The 26,247-nt window shown below is 41.3% G+C and overlaps 1 protein-coding gene across 1 annotated transcript in view; it reads left to right on the top strand.

Annotated features, from left to right (window-relative positions):
* COG2 (component of oligomeric golgi complex 2) overlaps nucleotides 1-26,247 on the top strand; it is a 90,594-nt gene that overhangs the window by 36,739 nt on the left and 27,608 nt on the right. The window contains exons 11-15 of the mRNA XM_077289117.1: nucleotides 1,588-1,649; nucleotides 2,011-2,162; nucleotides 5,570-5,764; nucleotides 23,335-23,407; nucleotides 25,341-25,483. Coding sequence (XP_077145232.1) covers nucleotides 1,588-1,649; nucleotides 2,011-2,162; nucleotides 5,570-5,764; nucleotides 23,335-23,407; nucleotides 25,341-25,483 — 625 coding nt within the window. The remainder of the gene's footprint in view (nucleotides 1-1,587; nucleotides 1,650-2,010; nucleotides 2,163-5,569; nucleotides 5,765-23,334; nucleotides 23,408-25,340; nucleotides 25,484-26,247) is intronic.

Here is a 26,247-nt window from a genome sequence, read left to right on the forward strand (position 1 = left end):
CCAGGCCCCTGCTGTGAGATCGCTGGTCGTGTCGGAATGGCCTGGACCGTTTTCTGATCGTTGAGGTCCCGCTGGGTAGCACACATCGCTGTGTTTGACACCTTACCAACGACCTCGTTGACGACTCAGACACTGAATCGTCATAATAGCTCCCATGTGACATCGTTGTACAGGTCGCTACAGGTCGCTGGTGAGATGTCAAACAGTGAGATCGCAGCAGCGATCGTTGGGAAGATCTCACTGTTTGACATCTCACCAGCGACCACATAGCGACGCAGCAACGATCCATGACAGGTCGTATCGTTGATGGGATCGCTTTAGCGTCGCTAAGTGAGACGGGGCCTTAAGGCTACGTTCACATTTGCGTTGTTGGGTGCAGCGTCGGCGACGCGACACAGCCAACAACGCATGTACACAACGCAGCATTTTGCGACGCATGCGTTGTCCTAAGATCCTACAGATCGGGACTTTCGGCGCAGGGAAAACGCTACAAGTAGCGTCCCCTGCGCCCTGTCTTGTGCGTCTATATGACGCATGTGTCGTAAAACGCAGTACAACGCATACCGGCGCATGTCCATGCGCCCCCCATGTTAAAGATAGGGGCGCATGACGCATGCGTCGGTATGCGTCGACGACGCTGTGCCCAACGCAAATGTGAACGTAGCCTAACGCTCCCTTTCATATAAAATAAGCTCTGGAGGCGCATGCTCAGGGAAATCCACGTCCGGCCCATCGATTTTTAACAGCTCCTTTACTTTAAGAAAAAAGATGTAATTCTCTGGAATAAGACATTGGAACATAGATATCAAGGTATCATTTTATTTAGCTTTCTGCGACCTACATGCCCAGGAGAAATGATCCTTTTGACAGATTCCCTTTAAAGGTGCAAGAAGGTTCACCAAAAAAAACAAAAAAAACCAACAGATCTTTAGTACTAGATTTGATTGAGATAAGATAGAGGTTTCCATGAAAATCAGTTCATAGCACTACCCTGTTTTAGATTTACGGTGTGCTAGTAATCATGTAAAGCTTTGGCAAGTTCACTTCTTCCCACCCAAACATTCTAAAGCTCTGTTCACACTATATAAGTGTTTTTTATTGGGATTGTTTCTTTTTGATGGACCTCATTGCACATTAAGTGGAATGAACATATAATCCAAAAGAAAAAACTCTTATTTAAAGCACCAGGTTTTATTTTTTTATTGCAGCGCTGGAGTGGTTCAATTAATTGTAGTTCCCTGCCCCTAGTAATATACTCTCCAGTCACTGTCTTCAAAACATAAAATGCTGAAGTGGTGCTTTTAATAAGGTTTTCCTGTCACAGGTACTTATTTTTTAAATACTTTTTTTGTCTCAATCTGTGATAAGCAAAATTAGAAATCTTGCAGTTTTCACACTGGCCAATGGGGACTATTTTATGCCCTGTCTGGAAGGGTTTTCAGACTTCTTATCTGATGCAGGATTAGAATGATGGGTAACACTAGTATACACAGTTGACGTTTATTAAATATATTTTTAGAAGCTAATAAGCCATAAATTAAAAAATGCATTTGGTAAATGTTTGACGTAATTTTCTTTTCCTCCTAGGTTTAAAGAAATAGCAGGAAGCCTAGAATCTGCAATACTTTCTAATCAAGAGGAGGCTTCAGGTATAGAACCTAACATCACTTTCCAAGAATACTTCTACTCATTGACTGTTACTCTAAAAGCAGCCATACAGCAAAGAGTATATTAGGTTTACGTATTATAATGTAGCTAAATAAATGGCTAGGTTTCAAAGTTGGTGAATATGTGACAGTCTTAATAAGAAGGTTTATCTACAGTAGGCGATGGTCAGGCTCTGGCTATGTACAGCTGCAGATGGTATTAACAATAATCCTTTTTTGCACATAGCCACATGTAATTGGGCCGATCCACCCAATGAATGAATGAACCCAATGTATTATTACCGTACTTTTTATACAATAGGTTGGTAATTATATTTATTCTGTTGGGTGTTGTGTTTTTCAGCTGAAAGTGCATATTGTCTCAGAGTTACTAATGTCTTGTGGACGTGTCTAGCTGCTTGTTGGTCTGATGACATCTACCTACCACTACTTGCCCACCGTTTCTGGAAGCTAACCTTGCAACTGCTGTCACGTTATTGTGTATTTATTAAAGAGGTGAGGAATGAAAATTGTGCCCCTCTATTTTTTATTTTGACTGTTGGTAGAACCTATGGCTGTATGCATAAACTCAGTAGTGGCATCCTGTAGATCAGGGGTCTCAAACACACAGGAGCACCTGAAGCCTCATTCTGCCGCCTACAAGGCGCCAGAGCTGCCATGACAATGGGCCTAATGATAACCAATCCCCTCGAGGGGCCCACAAACATCCAGTGTCATCTTCAGCGGAGTATGACACACACACCCCCCCTCCCCCGGAAGAAGGCACACTAGCCGACACGCGCGTAGGGGCCGTGGCACCGCTGGTCTGAGGTAATACTTTATACTGGATATTTCCTTCCTACTCCTCCATCTTCTCTATACCTACAGCTCTATTTAATTCCTGTAACAACATAGATTCCACTTTGTATATATACAGATTAGATGTTTGGAGAGGATATATGGCATTCTTGTGTACTTAATTGCCTAGACCTGTGGTTCCACTATTGGCATTTTTCACCACCTGATTATCCCTTCTGTTACAATCATGTTTTTACTAGTGATGTAATAAAGCATATATTTTTTTTTTAATGTTACCCTGTTGTTTTTTTGTGCTTTATTTGGTTATTTTGTTCTTTATATGGGTCATGTAATTTTTTTGCACTGAATACTTTACATATAATTCCCTGTTTGGGCACAGGTGTTTGATGGTGCTTCATTCTGTGCATTGTCATCTGTATTTGCTTATCAACTAAATTAAAAGTACATTTAGTATTTCTTCGTCCTTTCTGTCCCATAACCCATACAATGAACACCGTTAAACAAAATTAAAAAATGTTTACAATTTTGTGTTTTCATTATATTGACATACAAAAAAGAAAATAAAAAGTGATTAACAAGTTGTTTAGAAAAATAAGTGTTATCACTGAAAACGTCATGTTGTCGTGCTAGGAATGTGGCCCGTAGACTGCAGCCCATTTACCCAGCCGAGTTTGAGACCCCTGCTCTAGATTTTCATATCCTTTCATAAACATCACAGGATTAACACTTTGCAGCCTCCTCTTTACAAGCCCAGATTACTATTTAAAATGTACACCTTATAGACCCTCAAAAAGATTTTAGGCTGAGACTCCCATAATTCTACATGCAGCAACCTAATAAAATTGAGAAAAGCCAAACCACGCAATCTGATCAGAAAATATTTGTAGTTTATTAGTTTAAAATATGACAAATACATACAGCATTATAGATCCAGTATTATAGAGGAAAGAGAAAGAGGGGGATAACAGATCTAGATAGTCCTTTACAGCGTGTATGCAAACATTTCAGGACTCTTCCCATGGCGATAACACAGCGAGTAATTTATTATATAGTATATATTATCTTATTATACACTTCTGAACCTCTATCATGAAAATTAAATTACCTGTTCCAATTTCTGTTTCTACTGGATGATGTTTGGTTGTTGCGTATATACGTAAATTACTTGCTGTGTCGTTTCCATGGGAAGGGTCCAGAATTTTTTATGTGCAAGCTGTAATTGGCTATTTTAGATCTGTTAGCCCACTTTTCTCTTATAATACTGATCCATAATACTGTCTGTATATGTCATAGCTTAAAGTAATAAAGTATAAATATTTTTATACAACTGTGTGGCTTGGCTTGTCCTTCTTTTTTTAGGTTACTTTATAATATCTGACTAGAGATGGGAGAACAGAACCCGGACCCCATTCACTTAAATGCTCGAACACCCAGTGTTTGCCATGCTGTCATGTGCATGTCAGCGGCGCAAACACTGCTTCTTATCGGCAGTAAAATCAAAAAAGTTTACCTCAGGTCACTGGCGTCAGCTGATGGGACTACTGCTCCCATCAGCTGATGCCTGCTGCCACTAATTACAGTGAGAGCAGGCACGGCTGATGGGAATATTCATCAGCCGGCACCCACGCTCAAAATAAATAAATATAAATATAAAATATGACATGGGTTACCCTGTATTTTTGATAACCAGCCAGGCAAAACTGACAGCTGGGGGCTGCAACCCTCAACTGTCATCTTTAGCAAGGTTGGTTATAAAGAATAGAGGGGTCCCCACGATTAAATAATTTAAAAAATGGCCTGGGGTTCCCCTGCATATTTAACAACCAGCCTTGCTAAATCTGAGCCTATCCTTTAATTCTATCGCATCTTGGCACCGTCCAGGTTGAAAACTATTTATCCCTAGACATGGATTACGGTGTGGGACAGAACGTCGGAGAGGTGAGGGATATAAAAATGAAAAAGTGTGATTTGTTTGATTTCAAATAAAATACTTAATACTTGTTGTGTCTTTATTTACAATTCAACTATAGGATTAGTAATGGATAGGTGTTTTATAGCCGCCTCTCCTTTACGAAGCTGCAGGCTCGATGTCACCAGGGTCACAAAGGTGACATCAACCCCACAAATATTACCCCACTTGTGTAATCATTGTTGGAAGTTTTCAGTTAAGGATATGCCTGTGCTCCAGGGCAGGACTGTAGGCAGAGTCTTATCTTCCTGCTCTAGGCCAGAGAAACCAAGAAAAGACCTGACCATAGGCCGCCCCAAAGCACAAAGTCTATTTCTATGATGAGGAAGATTTTTGTGCTTTATGGCGGCCTGTGGTCAGGTCTTTCCTTGGTTTCTCTGGCTTAGAGCAGGAAGATAAGACTCTGCCTACAGTCCTGCACCGAAGCACAAGAATCTCATTGACTGAAAACGAACACTGATTACACAAGAGCCAAAAAATGGATTTCTTCACCCCAGGGTATCATTTTAATCAAACATCATACTGTGAGCAGGGAAGGGCATTAGTGGTGCCTCACCAGAATCCAGATGAACACAGGTGCCAGGAGCAAGTGGCTGGATACCACTCATTAGCAATAGCAAAGGAAGGAAAAAAATTCCAGCACCAGGCGTCTCTTCACTAAAATCTTCAATATTTTATTTTCATGTCAAGAATAAAACATCATGCAGGGAAGCCCCTAAACGCTTGACGAGTTTCGAACAAAGTTCTTAATCATAGGCATATGAACAATACATAAAAACATCCTTATATATACCCATTCCATTAAGTGAAACCATGTTACACCTTTTACTTGACATGATTGATTCACATTCATTGCAAAATCAAATGTGAGAGCCTACCAAAAAATCATGACGCCTTCATAGATTGTCACCTCTTTGTCCACACAAAAGTTTGTAAAAGGCATCTCTACTATCTCAGTGCAACAACTTATGTGTTTTGATGAACATTATTATAATTTTTTAATTTTAATCAGTTTAACTCTGCCGACAGTGTTTGTAGTTACTTAGCAAAATGCTGCTGACAGGTTCGCTTTAAAGGGTCTAACTTTGTAGAGAAATAGATTTTTCCTAAATGACTAATATTTTTTATCTTCCAGTTGTCAGCCAGTGCCACTTCAGAAGGTAATATAACTGAGAGCAAAAGTTTGATGCCAACCAGTGGGAGAGATGTACCCCCCACTTTAAGTTCTGAAGATCAGCAAACTGTATCAGCACCAGATGCCCAGTCTTCTGTTTTGTCAACGCGTCAGCTAATTCTTATTGTTGCAGATATAGATAAACTAATGGATCAGGTGAGAAGGAAACAAACAATTATGATCTGTTACGACGTCTTTCTTCAAGCATATTGTGTTATTTATTACTCTTGTTTGTAGATGTGCTTGCGGTGAGCAAGTTCATAAATTGGATTAATCTTGTAACACCCTAATGTATTTTAACCTTGAAAAAAGAAAAACATAAAATACAGGAAAAATATATACTGTGCATGTAAACCTACAATATACTGTAGGTATTTAAATTGTATTTTGTTTATTTTGATTGTTTTTTTATGTGCCAGAAACGGAGGGAAAAAAGCAGAACCTTAGTTACATTTTGCAAACAACAAAAAAGAAAGAGACAGGGGGGCAGCACCCACTGCCAACATGAAGCTGCAGACCACTGATATCCAAAGCCGGTATGATAGGACGCTATGTTCCAAGATTTCGGGTACTATATCCAGAAAAAACAAATCCGTCCACTTGTACAATAGAAAAAAGAAAAGCACTCATCGATCTGAAAAATCCTTAGCTTTATTGAGTCTTCAAGAGTCCATGGCCGGGAGAGTGAAGAAAGGAGTTAGTGCGAGCAGGTCAGAACGACGGCTGTTTCACGCTATGCCAGCGCTTCTACGGGTCCACCGTAGTTAAATTTTGTTCTGTATTTTATAGAATGCGCTTTATATAGATAACTGTTGACTTAACCCACTAATTATCTAATATATACTGCTCAAAAATATAAGGTGATTACGTAAACAACATAATGTAACTCCAAGACAATCACACTTCTGTGAAATCAACCTGTCCGGTAACACAGATTGAGAATACATTTCTCCTGTGTTGTGCAATGGAGCAGACAACAGGTAGAAATGATGGGCAGTAAGTAAGACAACCCATATAAAGATGTGAGCTGTGACAAGAAAGGTAGCTGTGTCTGTCAGCACAGTGTCCAGAGCATGGAGCAGTTACCAGGAGTTGTGGAGGGGGCCGTAGGAGGGCAACAACCCAGCAGCAGGACCGCTACCTCCTCCTTTGTGCAAGGAGGAGCAGTACCAGAGCCCTGCAAAATGACCTCCAGCAGGCCACTAACATACATATGTCTGCTTAGGCCCTTCACCACAGCCCTTTTTCATTTTTGAGTTTGTTTTTCGCTCACCTTCTTCTCAGAGCCATAATGTTTTTATTTTTTCATCAGTATGGCAAATTGAGGGCTTGGTTTTTGTGGGACGAGTTGTACTTTTGAACGACACCATTGGTTTTACCATGTCGTGTTCTTGAAAACGGAAAAAAAATCCAAGTGCGGCAAAATTGAAAAAAAAGTGCAATTCTACAACTTTTTTTTTTTTTTTTTTTTTTTTTTTTTAACCTTGTTCACTAAATGCTAAAACTGACCTGCCGTTATGATTCTCCAGGTTCTACGAGTTCATAGATACCAAACATGTATAGGTTATTTTTTATTTAAATGGTGAAAAAAAGCCAAAGTTTATTAAAAAAATATATATATAAACATTGCGTCATTTTCTGAGCCCTATAGCGTCTCCATTTTTCTTGATCTCGGGCAGAGTGAGGGCTTATTTTTGCGTGCCTAGTTGACGTTTCTGATGATACCATTTTGGTGTGGATATGATCTTTTGATCGCCCGTTATTTCATTGTAATGCAATGCTGCGGTGACCAAAAAAAAATGTAATTCTGGCGGTTTTATTTTTTTTCCGCTACAGCCTCTACCGATCGGATTAATTCTTTATATAGCTTGATTCAGGCGATTCTGAATTTGTCGAAACCAGATGTGTGTGTGTGTATATACAGTACAGACCAAAAGTTTGGACACACCTTCTCATTTAAAGATTTTTCTGTATTTTCATGACTATGAAAATTGTAAATTCACACTGAAGAGATCAAAACTATGAATTAACACATGTGGAATTATATACTTAACAAAAAAGTGTGAAACAACTGAAATTATGTCTTATATTCTAGGTTCTTCAAAGTAGCCACCTTTTGCTTTGATGACTGCTTTGCACACTCTTGGCATTCTCTTGATGAGCTTCAAGAGGTTGTCATCGGGAATGGTCTTCCAACAATCTTGAAGGAGTTCCCAGAGATGCTTAGCACTTGTTGGCCCTTTTGCCTTCACTCTGCGGTCCAGCTCACCCCAAACCATTTCGATTGGGTTCAGGTCTGGTGACTGTGAAGGCCAGGTCATCTGGCTTCGCACCCCATCACTCTCCTTCTTGGTCAAATAGCCCTTACACAGCCTGGAGGTGTGTTTGGGGTCAGTGTCCTGTTGAAAAATAAATGATGGTCCAACTAAATGCAAACCGGATGGAATAGCATGCCGCTGCAAGATGCTGTGATAGCCATGCTGGTTCAGTCTGCCTTCAATTTTGAATAAATCCCCAACAGTGTCAACAGCAAAGCACCCCACACCATCACAACTTCTCCTCCATGCTTCACGGTGGGAACCAGGCATGTAGAGTCCATCCGTTCACCTTTTCTGCGTTGCACAAAGACACGGTGGTTGGAACCAAAGATCTCAAATTTGGACTCATCAGACCAAAGCACAGATTTCCACTGGTCTAATGTCCATTCCTTGTGTTCTTTAGCCCAAACAAGTCTCTTCTGCTTGTTGCCTGTCCTTAGCAGTGGTTTCCTAGCAGCTATTTTACCATGAAGGCCTGCTGCACAAAGTCTCCTCTTAACAGTTGTTGTAGAGATGTGTCTGCTGCTAGAACTCTGTGTGGCATTGACCTGGTCTCTAAACTGAGCTGCTGTTAACCTGCGATTTCTGAGGCTGGTGACTCGGATAATCTTATCCTCAGAAGCAGAGGTGACTCTTGGTCTTCCTTTTCTGGGGCAGTCCTCATGTGAGCCAGTGTCTTTGTAGCGCTTGATGGTTTTTGCAACTGCACTTGGGGACACTTTCAAAGTTTCCCAATTTTTCGCACTGACTGACCTTCATTACTTAAAGTAATGATGGCCACTCGTTTTACTTTACTTAGCTGCTTTTTTCTTGCCATAATACAAATTCTAACAGTCTGTTCAGTAGGACTATCAGCTATATATCCACCAGACTTCTGCTCAACACAACTGATGGTCCCAACCCCATTTATAAGGCAAGAAATCCCACTTATTAAACCTGACAGGGCACATCTGTGAAGTGAAAACCATTCCCGGTGACTACCTCTTGAAGCTCATCAAGAGAATGCCAAGGGTGTGCAAAGCAGTCATCAAAGCAAAAGGTGGCTGCTTTGAAGAACCTAGAGTATAAGACATATTTTCAGTTGTTTCACACTTTTTTGTTAAGTATATAATTCCACATGTGTTAATTCATAGTTTTGTTGCCTTCAGTGTCAATGTACAATTTTCATAGTCATGAAAATACAGAAAAATCTTTAAATGAGAAGGTGTGTCCAAACTTTTGGTCTGTACTGTATATACATATATAATTTTTTAGTTTTATTTTGAATGGGGGTGCTTTGAACTTTTATATTTATAAAAAATATTTTTAATTTTTTTTTTTTACTTTTTGCATGCTTCAATAGTCTGCACGGGAGACTAGAAGCTGCGATAACCCAATCGCCTCTCCTACACACAGGCGATGATCAGATCACATGTATGTAGCGGAAATATTCACTTTGTTTGAGCGGCGCTCATAGTAATCTAGCATTGACAACCATAGAGGTCTGCTGGAGAACTCTGGTTGTCATGCCGAGCCATCGGTGACCCACGATCATGTGATGGGGTCACGAATAGGCAGGATTAGTGAAGCGCAATCACATTAAATGCTGTTGTCGGCAGCATTTAACAGGTTAACAGCCGCCGGTGTATTGCGATTCCACCCGTGGCTGTTAGGAGCACATGTCAACTGTTAAAGACAGCTCACATGTGCCAGGAAAGATGTGGGCTCAGTGCCTGATGCCACATCAAAGGGAGAGACACGACATGCGCCATACTAGTACAAACTCCATGGGGGTAGTAGGAGGGCCGGACAACCACAAGCTCAACACTGTGCAGGGGATTGGCATTCGCCACAGAACACCAAGATTGGCAGATTTGACATTGGCGCCTTGTGCTCTTCATACAAGTTCAGACTGAGCACATGTGACAGAGACTGGAGACACCATGGAGAACATTCTGCTGCCTGTAATATCCTCCAGCATGACCGGGTTGGCAGTGGATTAGTAATAGTATGGGGAGGCATTTCTTTGGAGGGCTGCACAGCTTTTCATGTGCTAGCAAGAGGTATCCTTACTGCCATTCGGTATCGGGATGAGAGCCTCAGACCCATTGTGCAGTGGGCCCTGTATTCCTTCTGATGCATGACAGTGCTAGGCCTCATGTGGTTAAAGTGAGTCAGCAGTTCCTGCATGATGAAGGCATTGATGCTGTGGACTGGCCCGCCCGTTACCCAGACCTGAATTCAATTGATCGCATCTGGAACATTGTCTCGCTGCATCACAGACTATCCAGGACTGATGCTTTAATCCAGGTCTGGGAGGCGATCCATCAGGAGACCATCCGCTGCCTGATCGGGAGCATGCCCAGGCGTTGTAGGGAGGTCGTACAAGCACGTGGACGCCACACACACACCTGAGAATCATTTTCTTGACTTGAGGCATGTGATTTTCAACTTTGATTTTGAGCATCATTCCAAATCCAGACCTCCGTGGGATATTAATTTTGATTTTCATTGATCATTTTTATTTTTAATTGTCCTAAACACTTTCCACTATGTAATGAATAAAGATTTGGAGCTAGAATATTTCATTCAGTGATATCTAGGATGTGGTATATTAATGTTGCCTTTTTTTCAGCAGTGTATGTTTTATAACTCTTCTCCAATATGGCAGATGTCAGAGGAAAGACTTAACATGATGATTAGTGATGAGCGAATATACTCATTGCTCGGGTTTTCCTGAGCACGCTCGGGTGGTCTCTGAGAATGTCAGTGCTCGGAGATTTCGTTTTGGTTGCCTCAGCTGCATGATTTACAGCTTATAGACAGCTTGAAAACGTGGGGATTCTCTAGCAACCAGGCAACCCCCACAAGTTCTCAGGCTGGCTAGCTGACTTAAATCATGCAACTGAGGCAACAAAAACTAGATCTCCGAGCAGTTACATATACTCCGAGACCACCCAAGCAACGAGTACACTCACTTATCACTAATGATGATCTTTTGTTCAGCTCACGGGTTGCAAAACATCAGCCCCAAACCAGTTGAGAATGTTTACCACTGTGGTGGCACACCCTAATCGGGGGGTTTATGGGAACCTCAGCAGATGACTGTGCCGTTATTGAAAATAAATCTCTATACAAAGACCAAAACCGATGATATTTCTATATGGTGACCATACACTGGTAAATACCAGTTCTGTAGCAAAAACGGCCCACAAAAACACAGCAAGTGTAAAAGCTGCCTAACAGTACTTCCATGCAAGATTCTAAGTTGGTGATACATTAGTTAAGTGTAGCTAAGGCTTGTCTTAATACGGTATATTGTCCTGTATTCATAGGGGACTATTTTTGTCAGATAAAATACTAGGCTTTATTAAAATCATGTATTTATTTTTGCTTCATCCTTTCGCATGACTTTTTCGCTGCCCATGCACAAATATAATCTAGACTCTAGAATTTTAAAAAAAAAAATCACGTCTACCTTTTCTGAAAGTAATCAACTTGCATATTGTGGAAATTCCATCCAATCCTAATGAGCATCTTCAGTGCAATTTATCAGCTATAAGTAACATTTTGTAACAAATAATGCATGTTTGCAGTTTACATTCCTGTGTCTTCCAGCTCCTCTTTGTAAAATGTTTTAAACTGAAGAGATCAAAAATCATAATCATGTGTCGCACTCCTTGGTTTGCCTTGAAAACTGTATTAATTCCCCAGCACATGGTGGATTATATTAGGTTCACAAGATATTTTTATCGTTTCCTATATTTGAAAATATCTGTTTTATTCAATGTGTGGACCCATTTTTGGTCTGTCAGTTTTTACAATCTTTGTTGCATCTGTTTTTCTTTCATGAAAAAAAATTCTCATCTTCTCCTTCCCATTAATCCCTTACCGCCATGATCGGTTTTCACCTTCCTGACAAAGCCAAATATTTCCAGACTGAGGTGTTATTTTGTGATAACTCTGTAAAATGCTTCAACATATCCCAGTGATTCTGAGATTTTTTTTTTTCTTTGACACATTGTAATTTATCCTAGCAGAAAATTTAGGTTGATATGAATTTGTTTATTTAGGAAAATGTAAGAGATAAAAAAATTGACAAATGTTGAAAAGTTACCAATTTTCAAACTTTGACTGTATGACCCTAAAATTAAGTCATACCAAACAAAATAGTTAAACATGTATTTTCAAGTTGTCTCTTGTGCAGTTCAGAGCCGTGAAGTCTCCTTACTCACTAGTTTCTGAAAGGTCGGGCACTGTTCCTTGAGTGACCATTCTGGCGCGTAGCAGAGCTGCTATAACATAAGTAGTACTATAAAGCTCTACACAAGTTGTGCTGCAACTCATTCAGCCATCAGTGGTTTGTTCTGAAGTCTACACTGTATTTACATACATAGATAAAAGTCCGGACAGCAGATTGAGCCCTGAATAGCAGAACGATGCTGAAAATAGCCAATGGTAGGTGCTGGTGAATTTAAAAGATTTATAACGTCCGCTTTTTAGGATCTGAGAGGGAGGGGAGAGATGAGCATCGAATTGCTGTGTAGAAATCAATGGGATAGAGAGAGGTGGCTGGTATGTTAAGGGTTAACCTCTCTCCTGGACTGTAGCTACTGTACACTCTGGGCTGGCACTAGTGGCCGAACCAGCTGTACAGTATGAAAGATAAAAGCTGTAATTGCTGTAGAATGACAGTAGATACAAAAGTCAGTTTGCTTTTTTTCATGATGTATAATTAAAGCAATTAACATTTACGACATGTCTACTTTAAATTGACATAATTCTTGAAAAGTCTTCTTTTTTTAAGATGTTAGAATGGTTAAAATTTTAGCAGCATTTTTCAATGAAACTTACAAAGCCTCTATATTTAAGGGACCACTTCACTTTGGAGGTGACTTTGAGGGGCCTATACTATATATCAAAAACCCTTAAGCAAAACCCAATTTTTAAATCTGCACTCCTCAAATTATTTAAAATCCGCCTTCAGAATGTTTAACTCTTCAGATTCTTAACAGAAATGAATGCAAACTGGAAGAAATGAAAAACGTATTTATTTTTTTTATTAAATTGTTGGTTGAGCCAGAAATATTTCATTTCCACCACAGTAACAGGAGAAAATGGACTTCACTATTTGCTTTGCATTTTCTCCTTGCTACATGGGTTCCCCATATGTGGTGAGAAACTATTGCTTGGGCACACTGCAGGCTTCAGAAGGAAAACACTATTTGATTTTTACATTGCATATTTGGCTGGTTTGACGCAATGTTACATTTGAAGAACTGAGGTGCTATAACACCAACAACCTGGGTTACGTAGCAGGGCAAGGGAAGGAGCACAATGTTTGCTGTAACAGATTGCAGACACCATGTCAAATCAGGAACTCTCCATAGGTGACCTTATTTTTGAAATTGCATCTATCGAAAAATGTATACAAGGGTGTAGTGAGCACTAGGAACTCGCAACTGATTTGCAGATCAGATTTTTTTTTTTTTTTTTTTTTTTTTAACATTGGGCGGTGAAAATTAAGTATTCTGCTTTAAGAAACTACAGTTTGGGCAAACAGAAGTGAGTAAGGAACTCTATTAGAATTTTGGAGTGTAATTTTGTGCTATAATTGTCACATTTGAAAAGCATTTACAATGCCAAAACGGCACCGCCTCCCGCCTCCCCCATAAGTCTAAATGAGAGCTCCTCTGAGGCGTTTTTTTTCTAAAGCTAAACAAGCCCAGCTTTTCCAACCTCTCCTCATATGACAGGCCTTCCATCCCTTGTAATAATCTAATTGCCCATCTTTGAACTGATTCTAACTTCTGAATATCCTTTTTAAAATGTGGAGCCCAAAACTGGATCCCATATTCTAGATGTGGCCTCACCAGTGATTTATAAAGGGGTAATATGTTGGGATCGTGGGATTTTATCTCTGTTTTTATACATCCTAAAATCTTGTTTGCTTTTGCGGCTGCTGCTTGACATTGAGCACTGCTGCTCAGCTTACTTGTAACCAGAATACCCAAGTCCTTCTCCTGTTCTGTAGCCCCGAGTATACTCCCATTTAATGTATATGCAGCAATAGGATTACTCCGTCCTAGGTGCATAACTCTGCATTTATCTACATTAAACCTCATTTACCAAGTGTTTGCTCATTTGGTCATCTTATTCAGATCGTTGTGCAATATTGTAATTCTAGGTCAGATTTTAATATGTTGCATAGTTTGGTGTCATCAGCAAAGACTGACACTTTACTCTCAATCCCTCAATTTATGTAGGGCATTTAATGTTTTGCTACTCTTTCACACCAAAAGCAATTTTTTAGAAGAAAAAAATAGTTTTTGCATCTCCAGACTCTGAGAACTCTTTATATATTTTTGTTATGACAGAGCTGAGTGGGGGTTTTATTACTGGACAAGATGATTTTTTTCAGGGAAACCAGGCTGTTTACATTTACATGACTTTTTGATCGTGTTGTACTCCACCTTTGTTCGCTGGTGTGATGGATTCAGGTTTTTTTTTTTTTAAATCATACATTGTTCACTGTAGGAGTTAAAAAGTGTGGCCATTTTATAGATTGTGTTTTTCTGGATGCAGAGATAACAATGTATACTTTTTTTGTTTTCACATTAATATGGGTATTTATTGGTGTGAAAATGTTAGATTTTTGGGTGAGTACAGATATAAATACACAGGTGTGTTGATGAGTAGAGATGGAGCACCCTCCCTCTCACAACCTTCTAAATGCCGTGATCTCTATTGATTTAAGCATTTAAAGGGTTAAGCAGACATGGCAGTTTCCCTGGCTGTTACAGGAGGAGCTCAGCTAAAGCCGACCTCCTAGCAATGATTGTGCGTGCACAGCTCCTGTGCCCACATGACCATCTGGACATACCGGTACATCCATCTGTGGGAACTCGCTGCAAAAATGTCTGGAAAGGGTTAAGCAATTATATGGATATTGTTGGTTTGGGGGGGGGGGGGGGGGGTTCCAAAAGAGTCATTTATTTGGATCGTGGAGTTTGATCCACAACATGACTCAAAGTAACATATCTTTTTTTTTTTTTTTTTATGTACATGTAAAATAGAAAAAGCACATTTACATAGTTACATAGTTAGCAAGGCCGAAAAAAGACATTTGTCCATCCAGTTCAGCCTATATTCCATCATAATAAATCCCCAGATCTACGTCCTTCTACAGAACCTAATAATTGTATGATACAATATTGTTCTGCTCCAGGAAGACATCCAGGCCTCTCTTGAACCCCTCAACTGAGTTCGCCATCACCGCCTCCTCAGGCAAGCAATTCCAGATTCTCACTGCCCTAACAGTAAAGAATCCTCTTCTATTTTGGTGGAAAAACCTTCTCTCCTCCAGATGCAAAGAATGCCCCCTTGTGCCCGTCACCTTCCTTGGTATAAACAGATCCTCAGCGAGATATTTGTATTGTCCCCTTATATACTTATACATGGTTATTAGATCGCCCCTCAGTCGTCTTTTTTCTAAACTAAATAATCCTAATTTCTCTAATCTATCTGGGTATTGTAGTTCTCCCATCCCCTTTATTAATTTTGTTGCCCTCCTTTGTACTCTCTCTAGTTCCATTATATCCTTCTTGAGCACCGGTGCCCAAAACTGGACACAGTACTCCATGTGCGGTCTAACTAGGGATTTGTACAGAGGCAGTATAATGCTCTCATCATGTGTATCCAGACCTCTTTTAATGCACCCCATGATCCTGTTTGCCTTGGCAGCTGCTGCCTGGCACTGGCTGCTCCAGGTAAGTTTATCATTAACTAGGATCCCCAAGTCCTTCTCCATGTCAGATTTACCCAGTGGTTTCCCATTCAGTGTGTAATGGTGATATTTATTCTTTCTTCCCATGTGTATAACCTTACATTTATCATTGTTAAACCTCATCTGCCACCTTTCAGCCCAAGTTTCCAACTTATCCAGATCCATCTGTAGCAGAATACTATCTTCTCTTGTATTAACTGCTTTACATAGTTTTGTATCATATTTCTTTGTATCTTATTTAGCCGGTTTCGCACCTCTTCTTGGGTTAGATTGGTGACCCTTAACCCCTTAAGCCCCGAGGGTGGTTTGCACGTTAATGACCGGGCCAATTTTTACAATTCTGACCACTGTCCCTTTATGAGGCTATAACTCTGGAACGCTTTGACGGATCTTGGCAATTCTGACACTGTTTTCTCGTGACATATTGTACTTCATGTTAGTGGTAAAATTTATTCGATATAACTTGCGTTTATTTGTGAAAAAAACAGAAATTTGGCGAAAATTTTGAAAATTTCGCAATTTTCCAACTTTGAATTTTTATGCCCTTAAATCACAGACATATGTCACGCAAAATACTTAATAAGTAACATTTCCCACATGTCTACTTTACATCAGCACAATTTTGGAACCAGAATTTTTTTTGTTAGGGAGTTATAAGGGTTAAAATTTGACCAGAAATTTCTCATTTTTACAACACCATTTTTTTTTAGGGACCACATCTCATTTGAAGTCATTTTGAGGGGTCTATATGATAGAAAATACCCAAGTGTGACACCATTCTAAAAACTGCACCCCTCAAGGTGCTCAAAACCACATTCAAGAAGTTTATTAACCCTTCAGGTGTTTCACAGGAATTTTTGGAATGTTTAAATAAGATGAACATTTAACTTTTTTTCACACAAAATTTATTTCAGCTCCAATTTGTTTTATTTTACCAAGGGTAACAGGAGAAAATCGACCCCCAAAGCTGTTGTACAATTTGTCCTGAGTACACTGATACCCCATATGTGGGGGTAAACCACTGTTTGGGCGCATGGCAGAGCTCGGAAGGAAAGGAGCGCCATATGACTTTTCAATGCAAAATTGACTGGAATTGAGATGGGACGCCATGTTGCGTTTGGAGAGCCCCTGATGTGCCTAAACATTGAAACCCCCTACAAGTGACACCATTTTGGAAAGTAGACCCCCTAAGGAACTTATCTAGGTGTGTGGTGAGCACTTTGACCCACCAAGTGCTTCACAGAAGTTTATAATGCAGAGTCGTAAAAATAAAAAATCATATTTTTTTTCACAAAAATGATCTTTTCGCCCCCAATTTTTTATTTTCCCAAGGGTAAGAGAAGAAATTGGACCACAAAAAATGTTGTGCAATTTGTCCTGAGTACACTGATACCCCATATGTGGGTGTAAACCATTGTTTGGGCGCATGGCAGAGCTTGGAAGGGAAGGAGCGCCATTTGACTTTTCAATGCAAAATTGACTGGGATTGAGATGGGACGCCATGTTGCGTTTGGAGAGCCCCTGATGTGCCTAAACATTGAAACCCCCCACAAATGACACCATTTTGGAAAGTAGACCCCCTAAGCAACTTATCTAGATGTGTTTTGAGAGCTTTGAACCCCCAAGTGTTTCACTACAGATTATAACGCAGAGCCGTGAAAATAATTTTTTTTTTTTTTCACAAAAATGATTTTTTAGCCCCCAGCTTTGTATTTTTACAAGGGTAACAGAATAAATTGGACCCCAAAATTTGTTGTCCAATTTGTCCTGAGTACGCTGATACCCCATATGTGGGGGGGAACCACTGTTTGGGCGCATGACAGAGCTCGGAAGGGAAAGAGCGCCATTTGGAATGCAGACTTAAATGGATTGGTCAGCAGCTGTCACGTTGCATTTGCAGAGCCCCTGATGTACCCAAACAGTAAAAAACCCCCACAAGTGACCCCATATTGGAAACTAGACCTCCCAAGGAACTTATCTAGATGTGTTGTGAGAACTTTGAACCCCCAAGTGTTTCACTAAAGTTTATAGCGCAAAGCCGTGAAAATAAAACATCTTTTTTTTTCCCACAAAAATGATTTTTAGCCCCCCAAATTTTTATTTTCCCAAGGATAACAAGAGAACTTGGACCCCAGAAGTTGTTGTTCAATTTGTCCTGAGTACGCTGATAACCCATATGTTGGGGTAAACCCCTTTTTGGGCGCACGGGAGAGCTCGGAAGGGAAGGAGCACTGTTTTACTTTTTCAACGCAGAATTGGCTGGAATTGAGATCGGAGCCATGTCGCGTTTGGAGAGCCCCTGATGTGCCTGAACAGTGGAAACTCCCCAATTCTACCTGAAACCCTAACCCAAACACAACCCTAATCCCAACGGTAACCCTAACCACACCCCTAGCCCTGACACACCCATAATTCTAATCCCAACCCTAATCCCAACCGTAAATGTAATCCAAACCCTAACCCTAACTTTAGCCCCAACCCTAACCCTAACTTTACCTCCAACCCTAACCCTAGCCCTAACCCTAACTTTAGCCCCAACCCTAACCCTAACTTTACCTCCAACCCTAACCCTAGCCCTAACCCTAACTTTAGCCCCAACCCTAGCCCCAACCCTAGCCCTAACCCTAGCCCCAACCCTAGCCCTAACCCTAGCCCTAACCCTAACCCTAATGGGAAAATGGAAATAAATACATTTTTTTAAATTTATTATTTTTCCCTAACTAAGGGGGTGATGAAGGGGGGTTTGATTTACTTTTATAGCTGTTTTTTATATTGGATTTTTATGATTGGCAGCTGTCACACACTAAAAGACGCTTTTTATAGCAAAAAAGTTTTTGCGTCTCCACATTTTGAGACCTATAATTTTTCCACATTTTGGTCCACAGAGTCATGTGAGGTCTTATTTTTTGCGGGACGAGTTGACGTTTTTATTGGTAACATTTTCGGACACGTGACCGGTTTTGATCACTTTTTATTCCGATTTTTGTGAGGCAGAATGACCAAAAACCTGCTATTCATGAATTTCTTTTGGGGGAGGCGTTTATACCGTTCCGCTTTTGGTAAAATTGATAAAGCTGTTTTATTCTTTGGGTCAGTACGATTACAGCGATACCTCATTTATATCATTTTTTTATGTTTTGGTGCTTTTATACGATAAAAACTATTTTATAGAATAAATAATTATTTTGGTATCGCTTTATTCTCAGGACTATAACTTTTTTATTTTTTTGCTGATGATTCTGTATGGCGGCTCGTTTTTTGCGGTACAAGATGACGTTTTCAGCGGTACCATGGTTATTTATATCCGTCTTTTTGATCGCGTGTTATTCCACTTTTTGTTCGGCGGTATGGTAATAAAGCGTTGTTTTTTGCCTCGTTTTTTTTTTTTTTTTTCTTACGGTGTTTACTGAAGGGGTTAACTAGTGGGGCAGTTTTATAGGTTGTGTCGTTACGGACGCGGCGATACTAAATATGTGTACTTTTATTGTTGTGTTTTTTTTAATTTAGATAAAGAAATGTATTTATGGGAATAATATTTTTTTTTTTATTATTTATTTAGGAATTTTTTTATTTTTTTTTTACACATGTGGAAAATTTTTTTTTTACTTTTTTACTTTGTCCCAGGGGGGGACATCACAGATCGATGATCTGATAGTGTGCACAGCACTCTGTCAGATCACCGATCTCACTGACAGGGCTGCAGGCTTACCAGCGTCTGCACTGAGCAGACACTTGGTAAGCCACCTCCTTCCCTGCAGGACCCGGATGCCGCGGCCATCTTGGATCCGGGACCTGCAGCCAGGAAGGAGGTAGGAGACCCTCGCAGCAACGCGATCACATCACGTTGCTCCGGGGGTCTCAGGGAAGCCCGCAGGGAGCCCCCTCCCTGCGCGATGCTTCCCTATACCGCCGGCACACCGCGATCATGTTTGATCGCGGTGTGCCGGGGGTTAATGTGCCGGGGGTGGTCCGTGACCGCTCCTGGCACATAGTGCCGGATGTCAGCTGCGATAGGCAGCTGACACCCGACCGCGATCGGCCGCGCTCCCCCCGTGAGCGCGGCCGATCGGGTATGACGTACTATCCCGTCACTGGGAATTAAGTCCCAGGTCACCTTGACGGGATAGTACGTCAGATGGGATTAAGGGGTTAATATAGGGTTTAAATTGTTTCTTGGGATTTCACCTAGCATTTCATTTTCCACCGTGAATACCGTGGAGAAGAAGGTGTTTAATATGTTAGCTTTTTCCTCATCATCTACAACCATTCTTTCCTCACTATTTTTTAAGGGGCCTACATTTTCAGTTTTAATTCTTTTACTATTGATAAAGTTGAAGAACAGTTTGGGATTACCGTATATACTCGAGTATAAGCCGAGATTTTCAGCCCAAATTTTTGGGCTGAAAGTGCCCCCTCGGCTTATACTCGAGTCACGGTCGGCGGGTGAGGGGGAGAGGGCGCTGATGCATACTCACCTAGTCCCGGCGCTCCTGTCGCCCCCCCTGCCCGTCCCACGGTCTCCGGGTGCAGCAGCCTCTTCCCCTGAGCGGTCACGTGGGACCGCTCATTAGAGAAATGAATAGGCTGCTCCACCTCCCATAGGGGCGGAGCCGCCTATTCATTTCTCTAATGAGCGGTGCCGGTGACCGCTGATAGAGGAAGAGGCTGCGGCACCGAAGACCAGCTGTCCGGGGGAAGGAGCGGCACACCGGGAGCAGGTAAGTATCGCATATTCACCTGTCCGCGTTCCACACGCCGGGCGCTGTCTCCATCTTCCCGGCGTCTCTCTCTCCTCACTGACTGTGCAGATCAGAGGGCGCGATGACGCATATAGTGTGCGCGCCGCCCTCTGCCTGTTCAGTCAGTGCGGAGAGACACCGGGAAGATGGCGCCGAGGAGCTGCAAGAGAGGTGAGTATGTGTTTTATTATTTTTATTGCAGCAGCAGCACAGCTATGGGGCAATAATGGACGGTGCAGAGCACTATATGGCACAGCTATGGGGCAATAATGGTGCAGAGCACTATATGGCACAGCTATGGGGCAATAATGGACGGTGCAGAGCACTATATGGCACAGCTATGGGGCAACGGTGCAGAGCACTATATGGCAGAGCTATGGGGCAATGGTGCAGAGCACTATATGGCACAGCTATGGGGCAATAATGGACGGTGCAGAGCACTATATGGCACAGCTATGGGGCAATGGTGCAGAGCACTGTATGGCACAGCTATGGGGCAATAATGGTGCAGAGCACTATATGGCACAGCTATGGGGCAATAATGGTGCAGAGCACTATATGGCACAGCTATGGGGCAATAATGGTGCAGAGCACTATATGGCACAGCTATGGGGCAATAATGGTGCAGAGCACTATATGGCACAGCTATGGGGCAATAATGGTGCAGAGCACTATATGACACAGCTATGGGGCAATAATGGTGCAGAGCACTGTATGGCACAGCTATGGGGCAATAATGGTGCAGAGCACTATATGGCACAGCTATGGGGCAGTAATGGTGCAGAGCACTATATGGCACAGCTATGGGGCAATAATGGTGCAGAGCACTATATGACACAGCTATGGGGCAATAATGGTGCAGAGCACTGTATGGCACAGCTATGGGGCAATAATGGTGCAGAGCACTGTATGGCACAGCTATGGGGCAATAATGGTGCAGAGCACTATATGGCACAGCTATGGGGCAATAATGGTGCAGAGCACTATATGACACAGCTATGGGGCAATAATGGTGCAGAGCACTATATGGCACAGCTATGGGGCAGTAATGGTGCAGAGCACTATATGGCACAGCTATGGGGCAATAATGGTGCAGAGCACTATATGACACAGCTATGGGGCAATAATGGTGCAGAGCACTGTATGGCACAGCTATGGGGCAATAATGGTGCAGAGCACTGTATGGCACAGCTATGGGGCAATAATGGTGCAGAGCACTGTATGGCACAGCTATGGGGCAATAATGGTGCAGAGCACTATATGGCACAGCTATGGGGCAATAATGGTGCAGAGCACTGTATGGCACAGCTATGGGGCAATAATGGACGGTGCAGAGCACTATATGGCACAGCTATGGGGCAATAATGGTGCAGAGCACTGTATGGCACAGCTATGGGGCAATAATGGTGCAGAGCACTGTATGGCACAGCTATGGGGCAATAATGGTGCAGAGCACTGTATGGCACAGCTATGGGGCAATAATGGACGGTGCAGAGCACTATATGGCACAGCTATGGGGCAATAATGGTGCAGAGCACTGTATGGCACAGCTATGGGGCAATAATGGACGGTGCGGAGCACTATATGGCACAGCTATGGGGCAATAATGGTGCAGAGCACTGTATGGCACAGCTATGGGACAATAATGGTGCAGAGCACTATATGGCACAGCTATGGGGCAATAATGAACGGTGCAGAGCACTATATGGCACAGCTATGGGGCAATAATGGTGCAGAGCACTATATGGCACAGCTATGGGGCCATAATGAACAGTATGGAGCATCTATTTTTATTTTTGAAATTCACCGGTAGCTGCTGCATTTTCCACCCTAGGCTTATACTCGAGTCAATAAGTTTTCCCAGTTTTTTGTGGCAAAATTAGGGGGGTCGGCTTATACTCGGGTCGGCTTATACTCGAGTATATACGGTAGTTTTACTCTCCTTAGCAATGTGCTTCTCTGTTTCCTTTTTGGCAGCTTTAGTTAGTTTTTTAGATAAAGTATTTTTCTCCCTATAGTTTTTTAGAGCTTCAATGGTGCCATCCTGCTTTAGTAGTGCAAATGCTTTCTTTTTACTGTTAATTGCCTGTCTTACTTCTTTGTTTAGCCACATTGGGTTTTTCCTATTTCTAGCCCTTTTATTCCCACAAGGTATAAACCGCTTACAGTGCCTATTTAGGATGTTCTTAAACATTTCCCATTTTTTATCTGTATTCTTATTTCTGAGGATATTGTCCCAGTCAACCATATTAAGGGCATCTCTAAGCTGGTCAAACTTTGCCTTCCTAAAGTTCAGTGTTTTTGTGACTCCCTGACAAGTCCCCCTAGTGAAAGACAGGTGAAACTGTACAATATTGTGGTCGCTATTTCCTAGATGCCCGACCACCTGCAGATTTGTTATTCTGTCAGGTCTATTAGATAGTATTAGGTCTAAAAGTGCTGCTCCTCTGGTTGGATTCTGCACCAATTGTGAAAGATAATTTTTCTTGGTTATTAGCAGAAACCTGTTGCCTTTATGGGTTTCACAGGTTTCTGTTTCCCAGTTAATATCCGGGTAGTTAAAGTCCCCCATAACCAGGACCTCATTATGGGTTGCAGCTTCATCTATCTGCTTTAGAAGTAGACTTTCCATGATTTCTGTTATATTTGGGGGTTTGTAACAGACCCCAATGAGAATTTTGTTACCATTCTATAACATATAACATTTGTTATAGTGGGTCCGTGATCTACTAGAATAATTCCTAGCAGAGACTCTAGAACTGATGTGTGAAAGAGCCTTAGAAAAAACCTAGTTGGTGCAAGGTGTTTCCCCCCCCCCCCCACTTCCAACCATTAGACAGATTTACTACTCACAGCATTTCAAATGACCATCCATTTACATAGAATTTTTTTTATATTTTCTAGATACCAGAATTAATTGATGTGATTCAAGTCAAACTTCGTTTAACTGGACTTAAGAATATGGAAATAATTAAAGGTAAGACTGTCTTCCACACATATGATAATGTACAAAATTCAGTTCTTTACGGTAATTCTGACCATTATTCTGTATGCCAGTGCCCAGCTATCACAGAACTTTTACAAATAGTCAGCAGGCCTCAAGCCACTTGTCGTGTCCATACAGTCTGCACCATCAGTAGTAGGGAGTATCAATTGTATCTCTATTGTGTACTAGGGTAGTTTCACTGAAAAGGTATATGGATGTGAACACTTTTCTGCCCAATGATGACAAAAGTATTCCAGGAGTAATACCTTCCTGGTTAGTCAATAAAGGTATCACACCTACAATACTTTTGTCATCATTGGGCAGAAAAGTATTCACATCGATTTTTCTGGCTAACACGGTGCCACAATACAATTTGTTATTGTACATCACTGAAAAAGTATGAGATATGATTATTCCCAATACTATACATATGTTTGACCACTAGGTGGAGACATTGTACTATTCTCCATTAGAAATAACTATATTCACTGGGGGTGATAAGTATTTGATCTATTGCTGATTTTGTAAGTTTGCCCACTGACAGACATGAACAGTCTATAATTTTTAATGGTAGGTTTATTTTAACATTGAGAGATAGAATATCGAAAATAAAATCCAGAAGATCACATTGTATAAATTATATACATTTATTTGCATTTTGCTGTGAGAAATAAGTATTTGATCCCCTACCAATCATTAAGAGTTCTGGCTCCTACAGACCAGTTAGACGCTCCAAATCAACTCATTACCTGCATTAAAGACAGCTGTCTTACATAGTCACCTTTATAAAAGACTTTTATTTGCACATGGGAATGCATTTGTTGGCTTTGTCATGATGGATAATGTTACAGGCAGCACACTGTTTCTCTAGACTTTTTAACATCTCTCAAATGTGCTCAGTGTGAAAATGCACACTCATATGTGAAGTGAATGGGTAAGGTTAAGGTGGATGCAAATTGCAGGCCTCCCAATTCTACTGAATGTCAACCAAGCTGCATTGTGCTGAACTGTGAGCACTGGTCCTGCTAAAGAATGTGGGCCGCCGTCATGGGGTCTGTTTCCAATAGGATGACCAGAGACATGCACGCCTGTATCTCACTGGAGGTTATTTTATAGGACCCTGGCAGTTCCCCTTCTGTTCCTGCTTGCACAGAGGAGCAGATACCTATCCTGCTGCTGGGCTGATGCATGGAAACCTGTTTGCAATGGCACGTGTGCAATCCAGGAGGAGCTGGACTGCTTGTGCTACCTTAATGGCCTCATGCTACCAGTTAGTGACAAGGACACTTGCAAAACAAGACGGAATCGCACAAAGGATTAGTAGGGAGAAAATGTATGTACCCACCACCTATGTTCCCTTTTGGGGATGTCTTGCGGTTGCCCCTCCAGTTCACCTGTTGTCAACTTTCATTTGCAGCAAAGAAGGTATAATTGAATCGCCAGCGCTTATGCTTCTAACCTGGACACATTGATATCCATGAAATGTAATCCAAATTCCAGGGTACTCTGAGGTTCAAGAATTCTCTCAATTTTTTGAGTAATCTGTAGAAAGTTTTTCACTATTTGCCTTACCTTCTGTGTTCTCCTCAATATATCATTGGCGGTAGAATGAATCCATGTGTATGTGCCGTATGTGTCTGAATTGGAAATATGCCTGACACGCCACACTTTGATGCTGGTTTGTCATTGTCTAAGAGTCAATGAGCAGCCTTCTATAACTTTCTCTTGTACCAGAGGCATAGTGCTGCCTTGGAGCTGATCTGGGATAGAGGACAAAGGAGCCGTCAGAGAATATCTGATTTCAGTTAGCAAGTTTGTCCAGTCATTCCCTGGAAAGAGGCACTGCAGCTATACTCCCCATGAAAAATAATAAATGGAATTTATTTCTGAAATACTGAATGCTCTCATTTTTGTGTTTTTCTAGACGCACTAGGAGACGTATCCAGTTCTTTATCAGCACCTCTGTCTGCTATAAATGGCAAAATCTCAGAGGACCTTGGAGAATCATGTCTGATATACTTTAAAAGTGCCGTAGAAGTCCCTAGGCTTTACAGAAGGACGAACAAAGTTAGTCTCCTGACTTCCAGAATGTAACATTAAGTGAACTATTAAGTCTAATCTGTGTGTTTTGTTTGGGACATATCTAGATTTATTTACATGTTGACTGAAGTGAACATGATGCAGTTGAGATCAATTTACCTTACATTAACAAGACCAGAAAAGTATTAATGATCTGATATTTATATATTATTCCTAAGACATGCCTCAAAACTGATGGCAAATACTGGGGATATCACTATATGAGATGGGAAAATCCCATTTACACAGGCCCATTTCAGTCTATAAAATGAAAACTGCTTTGATTGGTTGCTATGGGCATAAAGGTAATTTTTCTTTGAGACAGTCTTATAAATGTGCCACTTTATATCTAGAGCCGTACAGGTTCTGCGCATATTACTTATCTGTGTGGGGGGGGCCTTGACAGTGCTTCTCTTGCTAACTCCTTTCTGAAAAACCATATAACTGTGCGTTCACGTTTTGAATGACTTCACGCACCTCAATGCACAGTTCTGTTACAGGAGCTTGGCATCCTGAGCATTGGGTGTCAGCTGTAATGGCCAGGATCAGAAATAACTCCAGTGCTAGCCATTCATCCCTTTATTATCTCAGATGCAGTAGTCAGCAGTGCACACATTACCTAAGGAGTTTCTGTTACCCTACGAGCATCCCCGGAATGTGATTTTAGGTTTCCATGGGAACTTCTCAAGGCCCCCATGTCTGCCACATATATTTTCATATTGAAGATGAATGGGCCAGATCCATTGAAAAAC

This window comes from Ranitomeya variabilis, chromosome 2 (assembly GCF_051348905.1).
Source record: "Ranitomeya variabilis isolate aRanVar5 chromosome 2, aRanVar5.hap1, whole genome shotgun sequence".
Lineage (NCBI taxonomy): Eukaryota > Metazoa > Chordata > Amphibia > Anura > Dendrobatidae > Ranitomeya > Ranitomeya variabilis.